We start from the raw sequence: 23,956 nt of genomic DNA, 5'->3' as shown, positions 1-23,956 counted from the left end.
AGTTTGAAGTTTGAAATGATCCACATGAAAAAAATTAAATGTGCTCATGCATTTGCTGTTTTGACATTTACCAAAGCACTTTGTAACTTTGTTTTCCAAAGGTACTACGCAAATAAAGTTAGGATTTTTTTTAATTTTCTGTGACCTTAATTCAGTGTATTAGTTGGAAGTCTGCTGTCACACCTCTTTCCAGTGTATTAAGAGGGCAGCAACGTTTCTTTAAGCAGTTCCTGTTTTAAACCTCCAGACATGCTTATCATTAGGCAAGCCTTTCCCCACAACACGATTCCTGTCAGATCACCTATAAAACAGTGACACATCAAGAGCTGAATTTCCCCTTTATTTAGCACATTTTCAGCATGTTGTAACAACAGCACCCTAAAAAGCAGAGAACAAAAGACATATCCCCATGTGTTAAATGTATTGACAAGGAAAAGAATGCAATGCTAATAGCATTAAAGGCATTAGCTAGAAGGTAGAAACTTGTATAAGTAACAAAACAATCATGTTAAACTTCATCTACATTTTGCGCTACAGGCACTCTGCCAGTGTGAGATGTGCACCGACAATTAAACATCTGACGAGTTTTCTGGAGCAGCTGTCTGAGCTGAGCAGGAATATTTTCAACTGTATGGAGGTAAACCAGAGGGTTGAGAGCACTGTTCAGACACACAAGTCCACGACTTATCTGATGAGCACCAAAGACTGTTGGTTCCCACGGAATCTTCGTGTCAGTCTTCTGGTTAGACAAAACTCTTGCATAGAGGGTGAGGTTCTTGAGTACATGGTAGGGGATGTAACACACAGAGAAGAGAAGAATCAAGATGAACAACAACTTCAAGCATCTTTGTTTCAGTACCTTGTCTGTGGTATTTGTCCGACAGAGAACAACAATCATGTGTCCATAGCAGCCCAGTGTGATGAGGAGGGGGATACAAAATCCAGTGAGTGTCCATCCAAGACTGTATTTCAAATAATCCTTAACGTAGCTTTGGGAGGTGGTATGATAGCATTTCCCGGTGTTGTTTTTGAATGTTGTTTTGGGGTAGAACACGTCAGGAAGACTCTGAACACCCACCAACAGCCAAACCATGGCTGAGATAGTCACAGAGTGAGTGACAGTTAATCTTCCCATCACTCTCAGTGGATGGACGATAGCCAGGTACCTGTACACACTTATACAGGTGAGGAAGCCGATGCTGCCGTACAAATTCAGGTTGAAGCAGAACCTTGTTATTTTGCAGAATGCATCTCCAAAGATCCAGTTTTTCTCCATCAAGTAGTACACTGCCAAAAATGGGAGTGTAGGCAGGTACAAAGAGTTTCCAAGTTCAAGGTTGAGAACGAAGATGTTAATGTTTCCCAGTTTCTTCCATTTTTGCAGCAAGGACTTCAATACCCATCCATTAGTGCCCAGAGCAATAAAGAATACAAAGATGTAAATACTGGGCAGTAATTTGATTTCAAAAAAGATGTTGACACGAGAAGTTTCATTCATTCTGTCTTCCCAAAAGACTGTAGTACACCCAAAGTCCTGATAGCATCAGTGGTACAACCACTCTCCTCTGTGGCAGAAGTGGGTTATGAATGGTAAAGGAAAACCTGTGTATTAAGCGTGTCTTACATAGCTTCCTGTTTGAAACTGCTGTGTCGAACATGGTTTTGAAGTCAGTGTGCAGCCTCATTCGCATAGGCACAAAACCTGTGCTTGCTTGGGCACAACCACAGTTCTTAAATGTGTCATTTGAAAGCGCTGACATATCAAGATGGAAGTAGTTCAAGAAATGGTGGTGATTTGAAAACAGAAGCTTTCTGCTGAAGATAATGTTTGAGAATTAAATGTTCCCCCGGCCTGTGATGGCTTAAAAAGTTAGGTGTCTGTTTCCCTATAGTATAATTTCCTGTATGACAGCAGTTTTAGAACACAGAGTACAGGAGCATAATTATATTTATGACTTTTATGTGTGCAAACAGTTCAGGGGATGGTAAAGCTTTGTGAGTGACACAAATAGCCAGTTAAGCGTCTCCCTCTGGTGGTGGATTAAACCTGTGGAAATATAATTTACTACATTCACAAAGCAGAATTACAGTAGCAGTATTGTACAGTGTCGTTTTGAAGTTATTGGGTGACTGTTTATATGTGTTTGTGAGAGCAGAAAATTCCCCATATTCAGAATCAGAATCAGAATCAGAAGAGAAGAATCAGAATCAGAATCAACTTTATTGTCATTGCACACTTTCGTATACAACAAGATAACATTTGAGCCGCCCTGCCAATGGCAGCTCAGGCTGCTGCGCTGTGGCGCGCCACCAGTACTTAAGGACATATTATGTAATGAAAATCGTTAGGATTAGTCTCTGACATTATGTACAAAAACAAGTTAAACTAGAAAAGCACTCAGAGAGTGCAGACCTCCGCCAAGGATAGAGAGGCAAACAGGAAACCCATGCAGTACAGGATCATGAGCCAGAATCAAACCTGCATCTCTGACACAGTTCTGTTTATGAATCACCTTCTTAACCAGTTGAGCTATCTGGACACTTTGCTCCAGTTTGTTGGACAACATACTAACCTATGATGTTTTTGTCATATTTTGGACCACATACTACAACATACTAAAACACACAAACGCCGGGTGTCACATAACCTCCTTGGCGGAGTTAAAAATTCAAAGTGATCCAGAATCCAGGATCCTTTCCGGATTTCCACCAAAATTAAATCAGCTCTTCCTCTTGCCATAGTCTACATCCCCTCAAAATTTCATGTGAATCTGCCCAGGCGTTTTTGAGTTATCTTGCTAACAGACAGACAGACAGACAGATAGACAGACAGACGGACGGACACACAAACGCCGAGTGTCACATAACCTCCTTGGTGGAGGTAATAAAGAACAAGCATTCTGTGTGATACAATTGACTCACAAATGCAATGAGGTCAATGTTACCATTAGTCACAGTAAACATTAAGGAGGCCAACTTCTTTGCTTTATTCAAAATGTATTTTATATATATATATATATATATATATATATATATATATATATACATACATACATACATACATACATGTGTGTGTGTGTGTGTGTGTGTGTGTATTATATGTATTAAATAATAATGTGTTAAACAATATGTGTAGTCCGTGCAGTCTATGAATCTTTTGATGAACTTGAAAGATGCCTTTTAATTTGTTTTGCATAAAAAAAAAAACCTCTCTCAAGCTTAACATCTCCAGAACAAAAGAGTTGTGCTGTGGGGGCAGTATCCAGGGTCAGTCTGTCGAGCAGGTTGAAGTTTTTAAATACCTGAGACTAGAGATTGACAGCCTGTCGTTTGCGAGTCACACAGACTCGGGGTACAAAAAAACACAACAGTGCCTTCACCTGCTGAGAAAACTGAGGGCCTTTTATGTCAACAGAGGCATTTTAATCCTGGTTTACACCTCACCCATTAAATCCATCCTCACGTTTAATATTTCATCCTGGTACAGGTCCCCCGCGAAACACAAAACAAAACTCTGATGTATTGTTAATCAGGCCAGCAAAGTCATTGGTTAACCACAAGCCCATGTCTCTGAACTGTATAACCGCTCTGTGATCAGAAAAGCCACTCTGATCACAGAGGGCCCCTCTCACCCCCTCCATCACTTCTTCCAGTTACTTCCATCAGACAGATGTTACAAAGTCCCACTGGCCCACAAAAGCACCTATAAAAAATCTTTTATTCCACCTGCAAAAACCACCCTGAACAAAATGAAACAAGACACCGAACAGTACATTTTTTAAATCTTTTTTTTTTAGCATTTCCTTTAGATGCCTGTACTTTGTGAGCTTCTGTCTTAAGGGTGTTTTGATATGTATTGCATTTTATTGTTAGAGCCTTGTCAAAAGAGAATTTCTGTCACCGTTTGGTCCAGACAATGAAATTTGTCTATTCTATTCTATTATCGTATTAGTGTTATATGCAACTTGTTACACTTTTTCTCAATTGATAAGTCACTAAATTCCATTCACTGCACACAGCCACCAACTGACTGCACACATTTCTCAAAGACAGGACACAGCTGTCCAAATTTTGGACATTATTCATAGTTTGCGCACAGTTTCCATAACTCTTGCACTCTTTTTGCAAAAGACTGAACACGTTTTTTTGTTCATTTGAACACACTTCTTCACTCATAGCACACATTTTTCAAAAAGTAAAGAGTAGGAAGCAGAATTGGGACACTGTTCCAACACTGCTGTCACAATTAAGACACATCAGGTCAAAACTGAAAACACTTTTGCCAATGATCTGGACACTATAAAACCTGCTGGGAAACAGAATTAGTGGTTCAGAATGCAATCTGTTGTTGAGGTCAGCAGGTGGTAAAGATGGTGCATAAAGTAAATAGTTTCAGGTTTATTGTGGTTTGCTTTAAATGTATGTAAATGTTTGTCACTTCATTGACATGTCTATACTGGAACAATACAAGCAGTCAGAAATGTTCTGAGAATACCGTAAAAAATGTAATGCATAATTCTGCTTCACAAGTGCTAGTAAAATTACACAATGTGTACTTGACTGACTTTTTCTGTGTTTAGTGTGCGTTTGTTCCATAGAATTTTTGAGTTGGATTCTGATGATACACATGAATACATCTGGGACAATGTTTTATAGAGGACTACTGATTTGGGAATTGTTCAGTATGAACCCTCAGATTATTGTGGTTTTTCTGTCACCATATTCTCCCTTTCTGAATCCTATAGAAGAATTCTTCTCTACATGGAAGTGGAAGGTAGATGAGCAGCAGCCATATTTTGGGAAAATCTCTTCAATCAGTGGTCTTGGCATGTGGTGATGTTTCAGTTGATGCAGGTTAGGGCTGGATCAAACACATTTGGGGTTTCTTTCCAGAGATAACACAGCTTGTGATGTTGATGAGGTCCTGTGTCCTGACCAGGCTGAAAGAATTGATGCAGACGTGGTGTAAATATCTGCATACTGTACTGTGTACAATACAGTGCTATACCTTTTTGTCTAGCATTATTTTGAAATGTACAGTCAAGCACTGCAGTGCCCCTCTCTGATTTCTTTATAGGATGCATTTGTGTGTAAGTTGTCATTTTTGAGGACTGTATCATTTTTAAAACTTCATGTGAAAACACAGTGAGAGAGGAGTGGTTTGCATTTAGCAGTGCAGTGTCCTAGTTTGGCTTTGTGTGTCTTAATTTTGAAAACAAAGTTCAGATTTTGACAATAAAATACACTTTTGACACAAGTGTCCAGACGGCTTATGGTAGAGAAATGAACATTCAATACACCAGCAACAGCTCTGGTTGACATTCCTGCTGTCAGCATGCCAATTACACGCTCCCTCAAATCTTGCCACATCTGTAGCATTGTGCTGTGTGATTAAACTGCACCTTTCAGAGTGGCCTATTATTGTGGGCAGTCTAAGGCACACCTGTGCACTAATCATGGTGTCTAATCAGCATCTTGATATGGCACACCTGTGAGGTGGGATGGATTATGTCAGCAAAGGAGAAGTGCTCACTATCGCAGATTTAGACAGATTTGTGAACAATATTTGAGAGAAATGGTGATATTGTGTATGTGGAAAAAGTTTTAGATCTTTGAGTTCATCTCATAAAAAATGGGAGCAAAAACAAAAGTGTTGCATTTATATTTTTGTTGAGCGTATGAACCACTGTCATAAGATACAGTGTTACTATGAACTATAAATTACCATCTAATGATTTTATACTTCCACCAGCTAGTTGCAGTTGACTTCTGCTTCTGTCCACATATGTAGTGAAGACTTGTAAGTGCACTGAGAGAGGTAAAAATTGAGTCAACTTACCTTAGTTTACATTTTGGCTAAAAAAAAGAGGCTGATTTCAAGAGAATGCAAAGTTGTAGACTTGATGGTAGACGGTAGAGTGTATATGATGGTGCAAAGAAACTGTAAATTCCAAACTTCACATAAGTCTTTATTCTGGTGGCACAGACGATTTATACAGTCACCACAGTTTCGAGATGAGCAACCCAAGACTAGTGTCATCAATTCATGGTCCAACCAAATGTGAAACACGGTCATAGTCTCCACTTCTTATGATGTTGACTCAAGACCAAAAGAGGTTTCTGCAGAACAGTATGACGTCATGTATCACCTTCCTTTTTCTCGTATGGGAGGCTGACCTTTTCAATTTCCTTTCTTTAATCAGGCAGAAGCATCGAGACAGCAGCATGAACTTCTTTGTATTCGTTAAGCATCATCTTACTGTTCTCATTGTGGCATTCTCTGCGGCCATCCTTCTGCAATAATCCTGAAGATTGCAGTTTATTAAGGTTTTCTCAGCAAGTAGCGGTTGTTCACACATCATTTGCGAACACCACCTATAAGTTATAATAATGTTCCTATACGGTTAAATGTTAGCTAAGACAACATTATTTTTTAACTATAACTTTCAGAGGATGTTCCAAGGATGTTGCCAGTGTCACAAGTGATTGATAAATGTTCTCAAATCAAAATTCTGAAATGCTTTCAAGATGTTATAGGGGTCTCAGATGACAAATAATTCTTCAAAAAAAAGTCCAGAGACTCAGTCCTCCCTTTTCTTTTCTCACACATGCTCACATTATACATTAGACATCAACTCATCGGCAAAAATAAAATATTTACATTGCTTCAATAAATCAGCAAATAGAGAAAGATTTTTTTTTGTAGTCAAAAGTTGCTCTAACAGAGTGCAAAGAAAGCCATTGTCTCATTCATTAAAAGACAAGAGAAGATGTGTATTTAAGTGAAGTGTCGAAGCAAATATTCCATGGATTGCTATGAACGTTGGCACAGATGACCAAGACCTGCACAGGTTCCAAAAATGTGCTATCCAGTGTCATCATCCAAACAAAATCTGGATTATGCAATACTTTGTTTTAAGTCCAAATCCTCACAAAGCGTTGGCTGTATCTTACAACATTTCATTTTTCACATTAACATTTTTGCTCTAAATCAAGCTGTGTATTACACGCACAAAATTATTGTTGAAAATTCAAAAACATGCCCCTATTGTGTTAAGCATCTGTGATTTGTCTCAGAGTCTCACTACCAGAGTTTGTTGGAGGTGTCTGACCGACCACCTGACGAGTTCTGTGGAGCAGCTTTCTGAGTGGAGCGAGACAATCATCCACAGTATTTAGATAAACCAGAGGGTTGAGAGCACTGTTCAGACACACAAGGCCTCGACTTATCTGTTGAGCGATGTAGACTCCATTAGACCATTCATGGCATACACGCTGTTTGGACAGAACTCTTGACCAGAGGTTGAGATTCTTGAGTACATGGTAGGGGATGTAACAAACAGAGAAGAGAAGAATCAAGATGAACAACAACTTTAAGCATCTTTGTTTCAGTACCTTGTCTGTGGTATTTGTGCGACACAGAACAACAATCACGTGTCCATAGCAACCCAGTGTGATGAGGAGGGGGATGAGAAATCCAGTGAATGTCCATCCAAGACTGTATTTCAGATAATCCTCAACGTAGTCTTTCGAGGTGGTGTCAAAACATTTCCCGGTGTTGTTTTTGTATGTTGTTTTAACGTAGAACATATCTGGAAGACTCTGAACACCCACCAACAGCCAAACCATGACTGAGATAGCCACAGAGTGGGTGACAGTTAATCTTCCCATCACTCTCACTGGATGGACAACAGCCAGGTACCTGTACACACTTTTTCAGGTGAGGAAGCCGATGCTGCCGTACAAATTCAGGTTGAAGCAGAACCTTGTTATTTTGCAGAACACACTTCCAAAGATCCATTTACTTTTCTTGAAGTAGTACACCGTCAGAAATGGGAGTGTGAGCAGATACAAAATATCTGCAAGTCCAAGGTTGAGAACAAAGACATTGATGATCTTTAGTTTCATCCAGTTGTGCAGCAAAGACTTCAGTCCCCATCCATTAGCTGCCAGACCAATGATGAACACCAAAATGAACATCGGAGGAAGGAATTTTCCTGAAAAGTCAAAGCCGATAGGACAAGAGCTGTTCTTCATTCTGTCTTTTGAAAAGCAGGAAATGATTTAAAGAAGGTCTATGGTGACTAGAGTGACATTACAGGTCGACACTTCTTCCTGTTCAGCTGTTCAGCTAGATTACATGATAAACTGTGGGTGACAGTTTTACTTTTAAGGAACTGAAACTATCTGTTTTGGACTGTCCAGACAGCTCATCTTGCCCCCCTCTCGGGCCAGGTGGCCAGGCGGCCGCAAGGCCGCCGGCGGCTGCCAGGTGAAATGGCTGCTAGGTGGCCATTTCTCAATTGTCCTTCGACCTTCAAAAAATTCCTGGATCCAGACGGTGATTCGGATCAACTCCAAAATCTAATCGATTCTTACTCGTGCTCTTCCGAACATCCTGTAAAAATTGGGTGAAAATCCGTCCATGACTTTTTGAGTTATGCTGTTAACAGACAAACAGACACACACACACACACACACACACACACACACACACACACACACACAGACAAACGGTATGGCGGAGGTATGCGCTCTCCGAGTGCTTTTCTAGTTTAGCTGTTGTTCTGTCAGAGTCTCCCCTTTGTGGCTGATTCTGGGATCTCATATCTCCATGCTTCACAACACCCCCTTCGATGAGATCCCAGTCAGCCCCTATAAATGGCTGGTTTTGGGATCCCATATCTCCATGCTTCACAACAGTATGCATGTTGTCATGGCCACGGATCTAGGCTGAACATTTGAGGGAGGCACATGAAGCAGAGGGTCTGGTTGTCCTCCCCCAGGAAAATATGAGCATTAAGCACCTCTGCAATTCATCTGAATTTTTATGCACCAGTTTGCACCTTTTCTGCTTTAACTTATGGAAAGAAAAACTGAATGTTCAGACACCAAATGACCTTTCAAAACATCATATAATACAATGCAGCAAGGGTTCTCGGGCATTCTGTGTTGTTCTTGGATATTTATTCTTCTGCTGATCAGCTTTTCTCATTTAACAGATGTGATTTGCTCTTCTGTCCTCTGTTATGTCTTTTGTTTGGAGTAGTAGCCTATTTAAATGTGTATGTGGCAGTTTTGGAAGATAAATTAACGAATTTTAGTTCATTTATCAACGTCAGGTCTTGAACGAAGCTTTGCTGTGTTTCAGGCCGGCACAAAGTCAGCTAGTCACAAGTTGTTTTTGTGCCCAGAAATGTATATTTCAAGTTTCAGCTTAAAATACTGGATCGTTAATTCCACCATTGACATAATACCTCAGCTTTTTAACCTCTTTTCCTATTTCAGTGTCTATAGCAGAGGTGTCAAACTCATTCTAGTTCAGGGGCTACATACAGTTAAATTTGATCTCAAGTATGTCAGCCCGGTAAAATCAAAGCATTAATCTATCAATACCAGCAACTCCTAATTTTTCCCTTTGTTTTAGTGCAAAACAGTACAATTAAGGAGCTACCTATTTACAAAACACAATGAACAACCCGAAATTAAGAAACATTAAGAAAAATAAGCTCAGTTCCAACAATATTATGCTAGTATTATGCAAACCATTTTCACATTTGCATTCCAACTTACAGATCACAGTGTATCTACAAGGGCACAGAACATTTTATCACAGGTATGTGGAACTGAACAATAGAATATTTTACTTTAAGGTCAAACAACTTGTCAGGGTCTAGAAATTCTTTGAAATATACAGTTTTACAAATTTACAATTTGCAGTTGATGTCTTCTCCATAATTTTTACACTTTGCAAAGTAGTTGGGCCACATGTTTGACACCCCTGGTCTATAGCTTTAAATCCAACTGAGCTGCTGCTGCCCACATCTCATACAGGAAGAGCACTCCTCTCTCTGGCTGACTTCCAGATCACACACTTATTCTTTTTCATTCTACGTGCACACTGCAGTTGTTCTCACAAAGTACTGTTTCTCGCAGTGTGCATACAGTTGAAACAGGATGTAGTATGAAATGAGCTGTCATCTATTCAAGCGTTCTCAGTGGCTCTAGCTTGTTTATACTCATGTGAAACAATATAAGATGTGTTATAAAGCAGTGCAGGGGATTGTGAGTTAGAATAGCCAAAAAACATGCTGGAGTGGAAATATAACTGGATGTAGTAGAACATCTGAGTATTTTTGGTATACTAGATTTTAAGACTGTATATTGGGACATACTAAATCTTTTTCTGGCAGACTTCATAGAATGTAAGAATTGATTTGGGAACACACTCTTCTCTGTTCAGTGAGAGGTAGAGAGGATCCCAGAGGAGGAGGAGAAGCCAGCAGGGGACAGGGCCTATCCTGTTGTGACATCACAACAGGCTGCCAACTTGAACAGCTTGTTCTGAGACAAACTTTCAAATCTATGCAGCAAGCAATGAAACAAGGAAATGGTTGTTTTTTTATATGTATTTTGCGTCAGGGTTGTGGGGCAGCCCGATCTCACGAGGATTCGTGAAACTGTCACGTAAATTTTTGTTTCGGTTTCGTGCGCACCAACACGATTTCGTCATGTTTTTCATGCCGCTCACCACGAAATGCACACCAATGTATTTTAAACGGCGGACTTTTCGTGCCACTCAGAACGTATTTCAAAAGAATGTGTATATTATATTTTTAAAGTAAATCCGCGGCGAATCCAAAGCTATATTTTGCATGACATCGTCCCTAAACATAACCCTAACCATAATCCTAACCATAACCTAACCATAACCTAACCATAAGCCGGTGGTACACTTACCAATTTGCATAGGAATTTCAAGAATGTCCGGCGGCCGGCGGCCGCAAACGCGATCACACAAGCAGTATACGCCGATGGACAGCTTAGATCGTCATGAATCCGCCGGTATAAACCACTTTCAGATGTGATTACCACAGCGAAAAACATTTCGTGGTGAGCGGCACGAAAAACATGACGAAATCGTGTTGGTGCGCACGAAACCGAAACTAAAACTTACGTGACAGTTTCACGAATCCCCGTGAGACCGGGTTGTGTGGGGTGGGGTGAACCCAGGTGCAGACATAGTTGATAGACAGCCGGGCATTATGGTAATAAGGTTTATTAAATCAAAAACAACTACTAACTTAAAACGAGACTGACGGGGCTACAACAAACTAAACGTGGCAAAACAACAGGGCTGAGGAAACATACTCACACACTCACACACTATAGCAGATGGCAAAAAACAAACTGAGTCCAAGGTAACAAACAACAGAGTCCAAAAGGAGTTAATCCATAAACAGGGAAAGCAGGTGCAATCCAGAGGAAAGCAGGGAACAGAAACTGAAACAGAGTGAGTCCAAGATGATGAGCCAGCGAAGAACTGAGGGAAAGGCAGTGCTTAAGGGTGCTTTCACACCTGTTAGTCCGTTAGAGTGGTTCGTTTGGACCCAAAAGTTGTTACAATGTTGCTAATTTCAACTGGTTCGGTTCGCATTCACACCAGTGTTTTCACAGTTGAACCAACTACGATGAATGTTATTTCTCCTCCCAGTCGTTTGGCGGCGCTGTTCACAAAATAAGGTGTTTTAGATGAAGTAGGTGAACGCTGATTGGCGCAGCATGTGAAGAGGGAAAAAACCCCCGAAGAAAACATTCCATGGATCGAGGTTTATTCGTAAACATGAACTATGCTCTCCTGTTCGTTCTTGTTGCCATATATTCGTATCATTGCTTTATGCAGCAAGCACAAATACTGCTGTTGTTCCAGCATGAAGCTCGCATTCGGTACGAGAACATTACACAGTCGGTTTTGGCTACGGAAGCTCCCATAGACCAAAATGTCTGCTGCGCCATCAAGCCGGTCCGAATGGAGACAGGTTTGTGTTCTCACCAGGAGCGAACCGAACTGGAGTTCACATAGAAGCAGACCGAAACCACCTCTCAAAGGTGGTCTCGGTCCGGTTCTTTAGTCCGCACCAAAAACATCTGGTCTGCTTTCACACCAGCCCAAACGAACTGTATTTGCTGGTGTTGCGGACTCCAGTCCGCTTTAAGCGGACCAAAAGGCGTATGTGTGAAAGCACCCTAAATAGCAGAGGAGGAGACCAGGTGAAATCAGTTGAGGTGATTGCATCAGCTGAAAATAATCAGTAGACCGGTTGCAGCAGACAGGGGGAGACAGAGAAGCCAGACAACACAGGAGGAAAAAATACAAAAAGGCAGCATCAGAGGCAGAATCCTGACATTTTGTGAGACACACAAGGGAACACATAATTATAACACATATTGTTGTGAAAAAAAGGGATGTTGTAAAACATGGAAAGTTGGTTTATTTGTTTTTGTTGTCATTTTGGTTTCAGAGCATCACTTGAGCAGAGTCAAACACAAATGCATGCCATTCTGAAATAAACAGTTAAATCTGACATAGTGTCCTATCTGAAAAAAAAGCATTTCAGCAAGATTTCTGCTCATGTTCAAAAATTTCAGCATTTTCAAAACATATCTGTAACCAATACGATTAAGAAAAAAGAAACGTCTCTGTTGGGTGCTCATCAGGCATCTTTTCACAGAGTGATTACCAGTTGCCCTAACAGTGATTTGTACCATCCTTCTCCACACTCTCACACAAACTACAACTAGTTCCAGCAGTCAGTTACACTGTGATCCGCCTCAATGAACAGCCAACAACAAAACAAACACACACTTGAAACTCTGGGTCCAATTCAGTCAATAAATTCGTTCTCAAAGCCAAATTTGGCACAGTTCAGTGATTGCCTCGGCTGAAAGGTGTTTCAGTTCAGATGTAAGTTAGCAAGTACGATATAGAGTGGAATCAGTGGACTCAGTGTTGGACTCACGATACTCAGTGTGGATTTTTATGTATTTTTTTACAGCTTCATCATGACAAATCATTAAATGTTACAAGCAGCACTGCTTTACAGGTCTGATCATGAGGCACCAGGAAAATAGAAAGTACTCAGTTGCTCTTTGCTTGTGGTATCTCAGCTTCCTCTGTTGTAAACAAACCCGTAACTGTAGCTGATATGGATCTGTTGCAGTCAGAAAACCTCATAGCATTTGCATCCTGTTAATTTAAACGCATTCACACCACCAACTTCTCCTTTCACACTGTTTCAGGTCACAACTGGCATTTCAGGCACAAACACGACACATGGCCCATTAGTTTTGTTTAAGTACAATGCTTTAACATAACATGAGCATTTTGAGCATGTCAACAGCAATACGACAAACGTAGGTCAAAATCTTGACCCAGTCCAGTCAATGATGATTCAGCTGCTCCATTTCAAACACACGTTTTAAATTTACGTAGAAGGATCTTCACTGGGGGTGACTAGCAGCCACGTAACACGCTGACGAGCTCGCTCTAGCAGTTGTCTGAGCTGAGCAAAAATATCTTCATTTACATGGAGGTAAACCAGAGGGTTGAGAGCACTGTTCAGACACACAAGGCCTCGACTTATCTGTTGAGCGATGTAGACTCCATTAGACCATTCATGGCATACATGCTGTTTGGACAGAACTCTTGACCAGAGGTTGAGATTCTTGAGTACATGGTAGGGGATGTAACAAACAGAGAAGAGAAGAATCAAGATGAACAACAACTTCAAGCATCTTTGTTTCAGTACCTTGTCTGTGGTATTTGTGCGACACAGAACAACAATCACGTGTCCATAGCAGCCCAGTGTGATGAGGAGGGGGATGAGAAATCCAGTGAATGTCCATCCAAGACTGTATTTCAGATAATCCTCAACGTAGTCGTTCGAGGTGGTGTCAAAACATTTCTCGGTGTTGTTTTTTTTTGTTTTAACATAGAACATATCTGGAAGACTCTGAACACCCACCAACAGCCAAACCATGACTGAGATAGCCACAGAGTGGGTGACAGTTAATCTTCCCATCACTCTCATTGGATGGACAACAGCCAGGTACCTGTACACACTTATACAGGTGAGGAAGCCGATGCTGCCGTACAAATTCAGGTTGAAGCAGAACCTTGTTATCTTGCAGAACACATCTCCAAAGATCCATTCACTTTTCCTGTAGTACACCATCAGAAACGGGAGTGTGAGCAGATACAAAATATCTGCAAGTCCAAGGTTGAGAACAAAGACATTAACATTCCCCAGTTTCTTCCATTTCTGCAGCAAAGACTTCAGTCCCCATCCATTAGCTGCCAGACCGATGATGAACACCAAGAAGAAGACTGGAGGCAGAAATCTGCTTGTAAAGTCAAAGCTGATATACGGACAAGAGTGGTTCTTCATTCTGTGTTTTGAAAAGCAGAAAATTGGTATTCTGCTGTCTTCTGAACAGCCGGTAGTAAGATTTGCTCCTCGCGGTGCAGGTGTTCTTTGGAACAGAAACAGAAATATGCCACACATGGTTTTACTTCCTGTTTTAATTCTACATGCTGCATTTGATTTTCTGTGCCCTGCAGTTTTACAGGAAATCCATTTCTGCTGTCATGTGCAGCCACGTGCTGTTTGGTGGCTTCTCCTCACAGCATTGGATGAAAACCCGATGAGGCCTACAAGACAGGAAATAAGAGTTTTAGTACAATGATTAAGTGATTGGACTTAATCTATAACTGAATGCCTGTTGAAATGGCTATGGGGCATTATTTTAAGAATGCATAAATTGAAAGGTGTGACAAGACTCGCCTCTTTTGTCACTACAGGTGTTCCATTAAAAAAAAAAAAGAATCCCCATGGGCTGGAACATCTTTTTAAAGTTTCTGGGAGGAACCAAAGGTAGGTGAGGAGAGGGTGAGAAGATGGTTCTTCAGGTGATAAAATAAATATATTGCTTGATGAGGATGTTGATGTCCAGTTTTAATGTTTGTTATTACAGTTAAAATTAAAGACATGTTGTATTTTAGTGAAATTCTTGTGTTTGATTATTTTCGGTTCACCCTTATGTTGAGGGGCCTGAGGGGCTGACTAAGGGAATGCCTCTAAAAGACTGCCAGTTGAGTGACAGCAAGGGGAGGGGAGAGGAGTGCCACAACATAACACATTGCACCAGTTAACAGTCTTTACTGTTTGTGTTCTTTTAATGTGAACTTTGGTGAACGAACGATGAAAGAAGGAGGGGCTGGAGCAGGGATCATAACAGTTTTTCCTGAAAGCAGGGACAGAGGAGAAGTGGAAACAAATTGGGGAGCGATCTGAGATATGTAGCTTGACTGCTTGATTGGGGTCAGGTTCTGGTTTTCTATAAAGTGCTTAAATACTTTTAATTGTAATAAGGGCTATGTAAATAAAATTGAATGTGCTTGTGCTACTTGTTTTGTGACTGTGTTTGTGGTACCAGTGAAAAACAAAAGCAGGGACAGCTTTTTATTAATTTTTCTTATAAAAATATACATTTTTCCATAGTGCTGGGATGCAGGCAGTTTCTTTTTTGGACAATATTCCTATAGCTCACTGTACCACAACAGACACTTCACCTTTTAAAATACCAGAAAAGGGGACTTCCGGGTGAGTGCTTAAAGATGGCTACGCAAGTCAAACTGCTCCTGGTCATCTTAAGAAAACTCAGAAGAAACACGAGTATTGTTCTTACAAGATACCAAAATTACTTTGAACGAGTGATGTTAGAAACAAGAAAGTTGCTTCAGGAAAAAGCAAAGACAGTGAGGCTACAGAAAAAAGAGTGGCGCCATGGAGTGTGACGCAGAGGAGGGGGACATTACCACCGCTAAAGCTATGCAAAACCTCAGCAGAGATATACAAAGCCTGAAAACAGAACTTAAACAGGAACTAACTGACTTCAAAATGACTTGAGAAGTGATATTAAATAAGAATTCAACAGTTTCAAGACGGAGATAAACCAAAAGCTACAAAATGTTATTGCCGATGTTTGTAATCATGGTGTGCTGCTACGTAAGTGAAGCAGAGCAGCGAGTGGAGGAAACGAAGTCCACTAATACCGAGCTAAGAGACGCCCTGCTTCATTCCCTCAAACAGCAAAGACTTCTCCAGGCCAAGGTAACCGACCTCGAAGGAAGATCACGCCGTAATAACATTCACATATACGGAATTAAAGCTGCTGTCCGGAGTTTGAATCACAGCGTCTCCTAAAACACTGTTGGTCCCTCCCTCCCTCTGATTTCGCCCCTTTATTTGTGCACGCGCGCAGTACATGAGAGAAGTGCCCGGAGTGCTGCAGCATCTTGCCTGTTTTGCTGTTTTCCCCTCTTCTACATTTAGTACATTTAGTAAATAATAAAGGAATTACGTTAGAATGCTGTATTGAGTCTAACTTGTCCTAATACCAAAATAACATGAATCTGCTAGGACGAACTAGTAAAGTTTCAATATGTGATTACACTCGTGTATCCCTCTCGATGACGTTGTTTATCAAACTTAGTGCATTTACGCGTGTATAAGTGTTACATTGTTTATTTATTTCTATCTAGAGTTCAGAATTGCATGACTCCTCTGAAGAAGAGTATGTCCCAGACGCCCCAACATCTTCCTCCAGAGGTCGGGCATCTAAACGAAGCCGTCAGCCGGGCTATGGAGGCCGTGGTTGAGGAGCGAGGCGAGCACCCCGAGCCAAAAAACGTCCTGCAGTCTCTTGGCCTGACAAGCCGTGGGATTGGTAACTTTTCTGGAAGTTGCTGAGCCCTGATGCTCTCTCCTCCACAAGCAAAACAAATGTGCGCGCGGTTGCGTAGTGCGTAGCTCGCCCACCTCTGCATGGGCTTGCTTGCTGTGCGCGTAACCGTTGATTGACAGCATGACAAAGCTGAAGCTCGAACTTGATTGGTCGGCAGCAACCGGCGCTTTTTGGAATAACATGGGGGTCTATGAGAGGAAGGCGGAGCTCAGGAATAAATTTTCATATCGCGTTATACTAACTTTATATTATAGTATCGAACTAAACTAACACATTTAAGCTTTGTTAAAAAATGATACATAAATTGAAAACAAACGGAAACTCCGGACAGCAGCTTTAAGGAAGGCACAGAGGGAAGCTCAGTGGTTACGTTCATTGATAACTTTCTGAAGACAGAGCTGGGGCTCGCCAGAAACGTGGACTTACAAATTCAGCAGGCACACCGATCAATCGGCCCTATACCTCAGGATGACGCCATCTCAAGATATTTTCTGGTGATATTCCAGAGATATGACACTGAAGACAAAATATTGAAAACAGTCTGGACAAAGAAAATCACCTGTGAGGGGAAGTTGGTGGCATTTACACATGACTTTCCTACTGCAGTGAATAGTAAACTCAGAGAATATAAAGACATAAAGAAAACTCTTAAGGAGAAACAGATACGTTTCCAGACACCAAATCCTGCCAGAATGAACATTCACTGGGAAAACGGTCCCCGCCTCTACAACAGCGCTACAGAAGCAGCCAATGGCATGAGGAAGAGAGGCTACACCTTGGACCTGCCGCAAACATCTGACACCAGATGGGAGTAGAAGCTAAAACAAGGTGACACTGAAATAACAAGGATGCAGACCGTACTAACCGAGTCCGAGGGAGGCTCAGGGATTTCCAACGGCAACAAGTATAAGCATCATTAACGGGAATTACCAGGTATTATTGGCCCAACTTCTCGTACGGCAAAAAATGGTGCTTAGGCTGCTAACATACCCACAGAAGTAAATGCACGCACACATGTAGTTTTACATGTGTGCACACAAACCATCGAGTTCGCCACTTTTCATTTATTTATTTATTGTTTTTCATTTTTTCGCCTTCACCTTTTTCCTGAATCCACAATGTAAGAACAATAACACATTTGACCAGGAAGCGACTAAATGACTGTTTGGCCCAAGGAAAAGAGACTTTGCACTGCAAAGAGGGAGCCCCTATCTGATGAAGGACTGACTCTCTACTAGAATATTATAAGGTGTCATGAAGATGACAGGCCAGCGTAAGACCCTGAGGTTGGAAATCCTCTTTATACTGCTTTCTAATGTTCCTGTTATTACAGTTTGTTCTTGTTACAGTACATATGTTTATTTTTGCCTGCACATGCAGATCTACCTGTTGTGATGGGGTTCAGTAACTTCAAAGTAGCTTTTTTTGAATGTGAATGGCTTAAATAACCCAGTTAAGAGGAGCAGAGTAATGTCAAAAATGAGAAGGGAAAACCACCAAATATTTCTCCAGGAAACGCACCTATCTCAAAATGAACATGAAAAATTGAAAAAATTTGCATACAAAAATACATTTTACAGCACTTTTAAATCTGGTCATAGAAGAAGAGTTGCAATATTATTACATAATTCTGTTAATTTTGAACTAGTTAGGTGCAAGGCAAGATAGAAACAATACGATACCCTTTTTTGCGAATATCTACTTCCACAGAGTGATCAAAAAATTATGAAAAAAGTACTTGAACTGATTTTGTCAGAATCACAAGGCACATCAATATGGGTAGGAGATTTTAATACAGTAGTAAATGGTAAATGGGATACATCTAATAGTAAGAGAAATACGTCCCGTCTGACTAAATTGCTGAGAAGGTGTTTGGATGAAATGGGCGTGCTTTATATTTGGAGGGAATTACATCCATCTGACAAACACCATACTTTCTATTCTGCTCCACATGCAGTATCCTCAAGAATAGACTTTTTTTTTTTTTTTGAAAATGATACAGGGCTTTAGAATGTGATATAAGAACTAGAGATATTTCAGATCACTCACTAATGTATTTAAAAGTCCAACTCGACAGTAGACCAAAAAACACACTCTGGAGACTTAATACAGGCTTACTCAACAATACAACAGTTGTAAATTAAATAAAATTTGAAATTAGGACCTTTCTCGATCTTAATGACAATGAGGAAGTGAATCCAAGTATATTATGGGACACTTTGAAAGCTGTTATCAGGGGTAAATTAATATCTCTTAGTACAGCACTCAAGAAAGCAAAAGAAAGTAACTTGAACAGCTTGAAATCAACCTAAAAGAATTGGAACGACAGCACAGGGAGAATTCGGACTCCAAGATACCGATTAAAATGAAAGCAATTAGGAATCAGATCCTGGACATTTATAATGAAGAATCAGAGGAAAAATATAAATTTCTAAAACAATCGTACTACGAGGTAGGTCTTAAAGCTACAAAATGATTAGCTACGAAAATACGAAAAAAAACCAGACCTCACAATCAGCATACAAAATATTAGACCCTGAATCTGGACAAATAGTCAATAACCTAGATAAAATCGATACTGCGTTCCAGGCATACTATAAGGCTCTGTGTACACAATCAAAGAAAGAAAGTAAAGAGAATATAAAATCTTTTCTAAGTTCGCTGGACTTGCCCTCAAGTGGAGAACATCACAATGAGAACCTAATATCACAAATTACAAGAAAGGAACTGGAGACTGTACTGAAGAAATTAAAAAATAGGACACCAGGAAGCGACGTTCTACCATCTGAATGTTATAAGATGTTTAGAGAAGAGTTGATTGTATTTTTGAATTCTTTTAATTGGACTCTTAAAGAAATGTCAGCCAATCCCTCGTGGAGAGAGGCTGTCATCTCTGTCACCCCAAAAGAGGGTAAGAACAAAACTCTATGTAGCTCATACAGACTGATTTCAATCTTAAATCAAGACTACAAATTGTATGTCCATCATGTCCAGGAGATTAGACTCCTTTATCACGGATCTATTTGACAGTGACCAAACTGGTTTTGTCCTGGAACGCCAAACACAGGACAATATTAGACATTATCTTCATATAATTGAAAATATCAGAAGAACAAAATCAAATGCTGTGTTGATCAGCCTAGACGCTGAAAAAGATTTTGATCGTGTGAACTGGGAATATTTCTTTTTGGTCTTAGAATGATTTGGTTTCGCTGAAAAGTCTATTAATATTTTTAAAACTTTATATTCAGCTCGCATGGCAGGTATCAAGATAAACGGACAACTTACTGATTGCATAAAATTGGAAAGATCTACCTATCAGGATGCCCTCTCTCACCAATCCATTTCGCGCTCTACATAGAACCCTTGGCACAAGTAATAAGAGAAGACTGTGATATACAGGGAGCCGCACAGTGGAATAGTGGTTAGCACTTTCGCCTTGCAGCAACAAGATCCCCGGTTCAAATCCCGTGGTGGGCCTGGGATCTTTCTGCATGGAGTTTGCATGTTCTCCCTGTGCATGCATGGGTTTTCTCCGGGCACTCCGGCTTCCTCCCACAGTCCAAAAATATGCTGAGGTTAATTGATGACTCTAAATTGTCCGTAGGTGTGAATGCGAGAGTGACTGTGTGTCGGTATATGTAGCCCTGTGACAGACTGGCGACCTGTCCAGGGTGTCCCCTGCCTTCGCCTGAGTCAGCTGGGATAGACTCCAGTACCCCCGCGACCCTAGTGAGGATAAAGCGGTGTATAGAGAATGGATGGATGGATGTAATATACAGGGAGTTTCGATAAATAATAAGGAACATAAAATAGCATTGTACGTCGATGATGTTTTATTATATATCCAAAATCCAGATGTCTGCCTTCATCCCCTTTAGATCTCCTGCACATTTTCGTTACATATTCAGGATACAAGTTAAATATACAAAAAACACAATTATTAACATTTAATTACAACCCAGCACCTGAGGTAAAACCAAGACTACTTATCAACTGGTCTCAAGAAGCAATCACATACCTTGAAGTTTGGTTAACACACTGTCCTAATGCTTTGTATAAAAAAAATATGAAACCGTGAAAAAGAAAATTAAAGAGGATCTTTGTAATTGGTAAATGTCCCTGCTGTCAGTTAGTGCAAGAATTGACATTGTGAAGACTTCAATTTTACCTAGATTACTGTATTTATTTACTTTAACTACCAGTTAAAGTTCCAACCCGTCAGTTTCAAGAAACCGAGGATAAAATATAGTACACTAACAATCAGGAGGGAAGGAGGTGGTATGCCTCTCCCTAACCTGAGGGATTATTACTATTCTACCCATTGAAGAATAATAGTTGGTTGGTGTGATAGTGGATATGAGGCTAAATTCTGGAGCTGCCCTAAGATACAAATATTTTGGGAACACATTTGGAGACACTTTTTCTGGCAGAATTCATAGACTGAACTAATGGATTTGGGAACACACTCTTTGTTCAGTGAGAGGCAGAGAGGATCCCAGAGAATTGAACAGCTTGTTCTGAGACAAACTTTCAAATCTATGAAGCAAGGAATGAAACAAGCGGATGGTTGTTTCTCATATTTTGTGAGACACACAAGGGGACACATTCTTACTGTATGTTCTAAAAAAAAACTGTGATTTTCTATAATATGAATCCTTTAAAGTTGGTTTATTTGTTTTTGTTGTCATTTTGGTTTCAGAGCATCACTTGAGCAGAGTCAAACACAAATGCATATCACTCTGAAATAAACAGTTAAATCTGACATAGTAAAACTGCATTTCAGCAAGATTTCTGCTCATGTTCAAAAATTTCAGCATTTTCAAAACATATCACACATGTCTGTAATCAATATGGTTCAGAAAAAAGAAACGTCTCTGTTGGAGATATTGTTGAATAAACATTGAAGCATTTTTCAACATGAAGTTCTTACTTTTTCAATATTTTCATTTGGGAGGGACTGATGTGTTCTAAATATTGAGGGGAACATATTCGTGGTGTCTCCCTGAAATCTATCTTCAAAACCCTGTTTTACTCATCAGGCATCTTTTCACAGAGGGATTACCAGTTGCCTAAGATGTAAGTTAGCAGGGACGATAGAGAGTGGAATCAGTGGACTCAGTGTTGGGTATTCAGGGATTTTTGTGTATTTTTTTACAGCTTCATCATGACACAAGCAGCACTGCTTTACAGGTCTGATCATGAGGCACCAGGAAAACAGAAAGTACTCAGTTGCTCTTTGCTTGTGGTATCTCAGCTTCCTCTGTTGTAAACAAACCCGTAACTGTAGCTGATATAGATCTGTTGCAGTCAGGAAACCTCATAGCATTTGCATCCTGTTAATTTAAACGCATTCACACCACCAACTTCTCCTTTCACACTGTTTCAGGTCACAACTGGCATTTCAGGCACAAACACGACACATGGCCCATTAGTTTTGTTTAAGTACAATGTTTTAACATAACATGAGCATTTTGAACATGTCAACAGCAATACAACAAACATAGGTCAAAATCTTGACCCAGTCCAGTCAATGATGATTCAGCTGCTCCATTTCAAACACACGTTTTAAATTTACATAAGAGGATCTTCACTGGGGGTGACTAGCAGCCACATAACACGCTGACGAGCTCGCTCTAGCAGTTGTCTGAGCTGAGCACAAATATCTTCATTTATATGGAGGTAAACCAGAGGGTTGAGAGCACTGTTCAGACACACAAGGCCTCGACTTATCTGATGAGCGATGTAGACTCCATTAGACCATTCATGGCATACATGCTGTTTGGACAGAACTCTTGACCAGAGGTTGAGATTCTTGAGTACATGGTAGGGGATGTAACAAACAGAGAAGAGAAGAATCAAGATGAACAACAACTTTAAGCATCTTTGTTTCAGTACCTTGTCTGTGGTATTTGTGCGACACAGAACAACAATCACGTGTCCATAGCAGCTCAGTGTAATGAGGAGGGGGATGAGAAATCCAGTGAATGTCCATCCAAGACTGTATTTCAGATAATCCTCAACGTAGTCATTCGAGGTGGTGTCAAAGCATTTCTCGGTGTTGTTTTTTTTTGTTTTAACATAGAACATATCTGGAAGACTCTGAACACCCACCAACAGCCAAACCATGACTGAGATAGCCACAGAGTGGGTGACAGTTAATCTTCCCATCACTCTCATTGGATGGACAATAGCCAGGTACCTGTACACACTTATACAGGTGAGGAAGCCGATGCTGCCGTACAAATTCAGGTTGAAGCAGAACCTTGTTATCTTGCAGAACACATCTCCAAAGATCCATTCACTTTTCCTGAAGTAGTACACCATCAGAAACGGGAGTGTGAGCAGATACAAAATATCTGCAAGTCCAAGGTTGAGAACAAAGACATTAACATTCCCCAGTTTCTTCCATTTCTGCAGCAAAGACTTCAGTCCCCATCCATTAGCTGCCAGACCAATGATGAACACCAAGATGAAGACTGGAGGCAGAAATCTGCTTGTAAAGTCAAAGCTGATGTACGGACAAGAGTGGTTCTTCATTCCGTGTCTTGAAAAGCAAAAAATTGGTATTCTGTTGTCTTCTCGACAGCTGTTAGTAAGATTTGCTCTTCGCGGTGCAGGTGTTCTTAGGAACAGAAACAGAAATATGTCACACATGGTTTAAAGACTTCCTGTTTTAATTCTACATGCTGCATTTGATTTTCTGTGCCTGCAGTTTTACAGGAAATCATAGTAATTCATTTGACCTTCATTTGGCCTAAGATACACTGAGTTATAAGGGGTTCATTCACATTCTAGCTGAATAGGAAAAATAAAGATATAGGCACTGAAAAGAGGTATAGTCCAGGGAAGTCCGCTTTCTCTTACTTTGTTTGCCTTGGCTATATAGCCATTAGTACTGGATAACAGACAAAATGGAGATATCCAGAGAGTAAGCACTGATACCAAACAGCATAAAAGTTTGCTGTACGCCGATGATACACTTTTGACATTAACAAACCCTACTAAATCATTAACAGTTTTAACCAATTGTACACAAGAATTCAGTTTAATATCTGGATGTAAGGTAAATTTTGATAAATCTTAAATGCTTATTTAGGACAATAACACAAACCAGCCTATATTCAGCCCTTTAGCTGGGCTTCATCTTTGTTTAACTCCAAATCAATAAGCTATAGGCAGAAAATGTTAGCCCTTTGATTAAAAGTGTCCTTGATACGTTAAGTAGATGGAGGAAGCTCCCTATATCATTCCTTGGCAGAATTAACCTAATCAAGAGGACAGTACTTTCAAAAATATTATACACCACATCAGTGTTTTTTTACAAACTGAAATACAAAGGATATTAAAAAATATAAATAAAGCAGTA

The 23,956-nt window shown here is 40.3% G+C and overlaps 1 protein-coding gene across 2 annotated transcripts; it reads right to left on the bottom strand.

Moving 5' to 3' along the window:
• Nucleotides 1-321: 321 nt before the first annotated feature.
• On the bottom strand, nt 322-23,218 carry si:dkey-78k11.9 (P2Y purinoceptor 1). Of its 2 annotated transcripts, none has more exons than XM_051949808.1 (3): nt 22,790-23,218; nt 7,396-7,702; nt 322-859 (listed from the first exon to the last, which is right to left on the bottom strand). In XM_051949808.1, exons 1-3 carry the CDS (start codon nt 23,125-23,127, stop codon nt 509-511), a joined length of 996 nt encoding a protein of 331 aa, XP_051805768.1. In that variant the 5' UTR covers nt 23,128-23,218; the 3' UTR covers nt 322-508. The 2 variants fall into 2 exon arrangements, with proteins under 2 accessions (XP_051805768.1, XP_051805767.1); XM_051949807.1 differs by lacking the exon at nt 22,790-23,218 and adding an exon at nt 13,894-14,365.
• Between the last annotated feature and the right edge of the window lie 738 nt (nt 23,219-23,956).

This window comes from Acanthochromis polyacanthus, chromosome 6, assembly GCF_021347895.1.
Source record: "Acanthochromis polyacanthus isolate Apoly-LR-REF ecotype Palm Island chromosome 6, KAUST_Apoly_ChrSc, whole genome shotgun sequence".
In the NCBI taxonomy this organism is placed as follows: Eukaryota; Metazoa; Chordata; class Actinopteri; family Pomacentridae; genus Acanthochromis; species Acanthochromis polyacanthus.
This window is presented reverse-complemented; position numbering and strand designations above follow the sequence as displayed.

Coding starts and splice junctions, on each gene's coding strand:
- si:dkey-78k11.9 (XM_051949807.1), bottom strand. CDS start 14,345: ATGTGTGGCATATTTCTGTTTCTGTTCCAAAGAACACCTGCACCGCGA. Junction 7,703..13,893: donor ACCTGTATAAGTGTGTACAG/GTACCTGGCTGT, acceptor AAGTGTGTACAG/GTACCTGGCTGTTGTCCATC. Junction 860..7,395: donor GCACAAATACCACAGACAAG/GTACTGAAACAA, acceptor ACCACAGACAAG/GTACTGAAACAAAGATGCTT.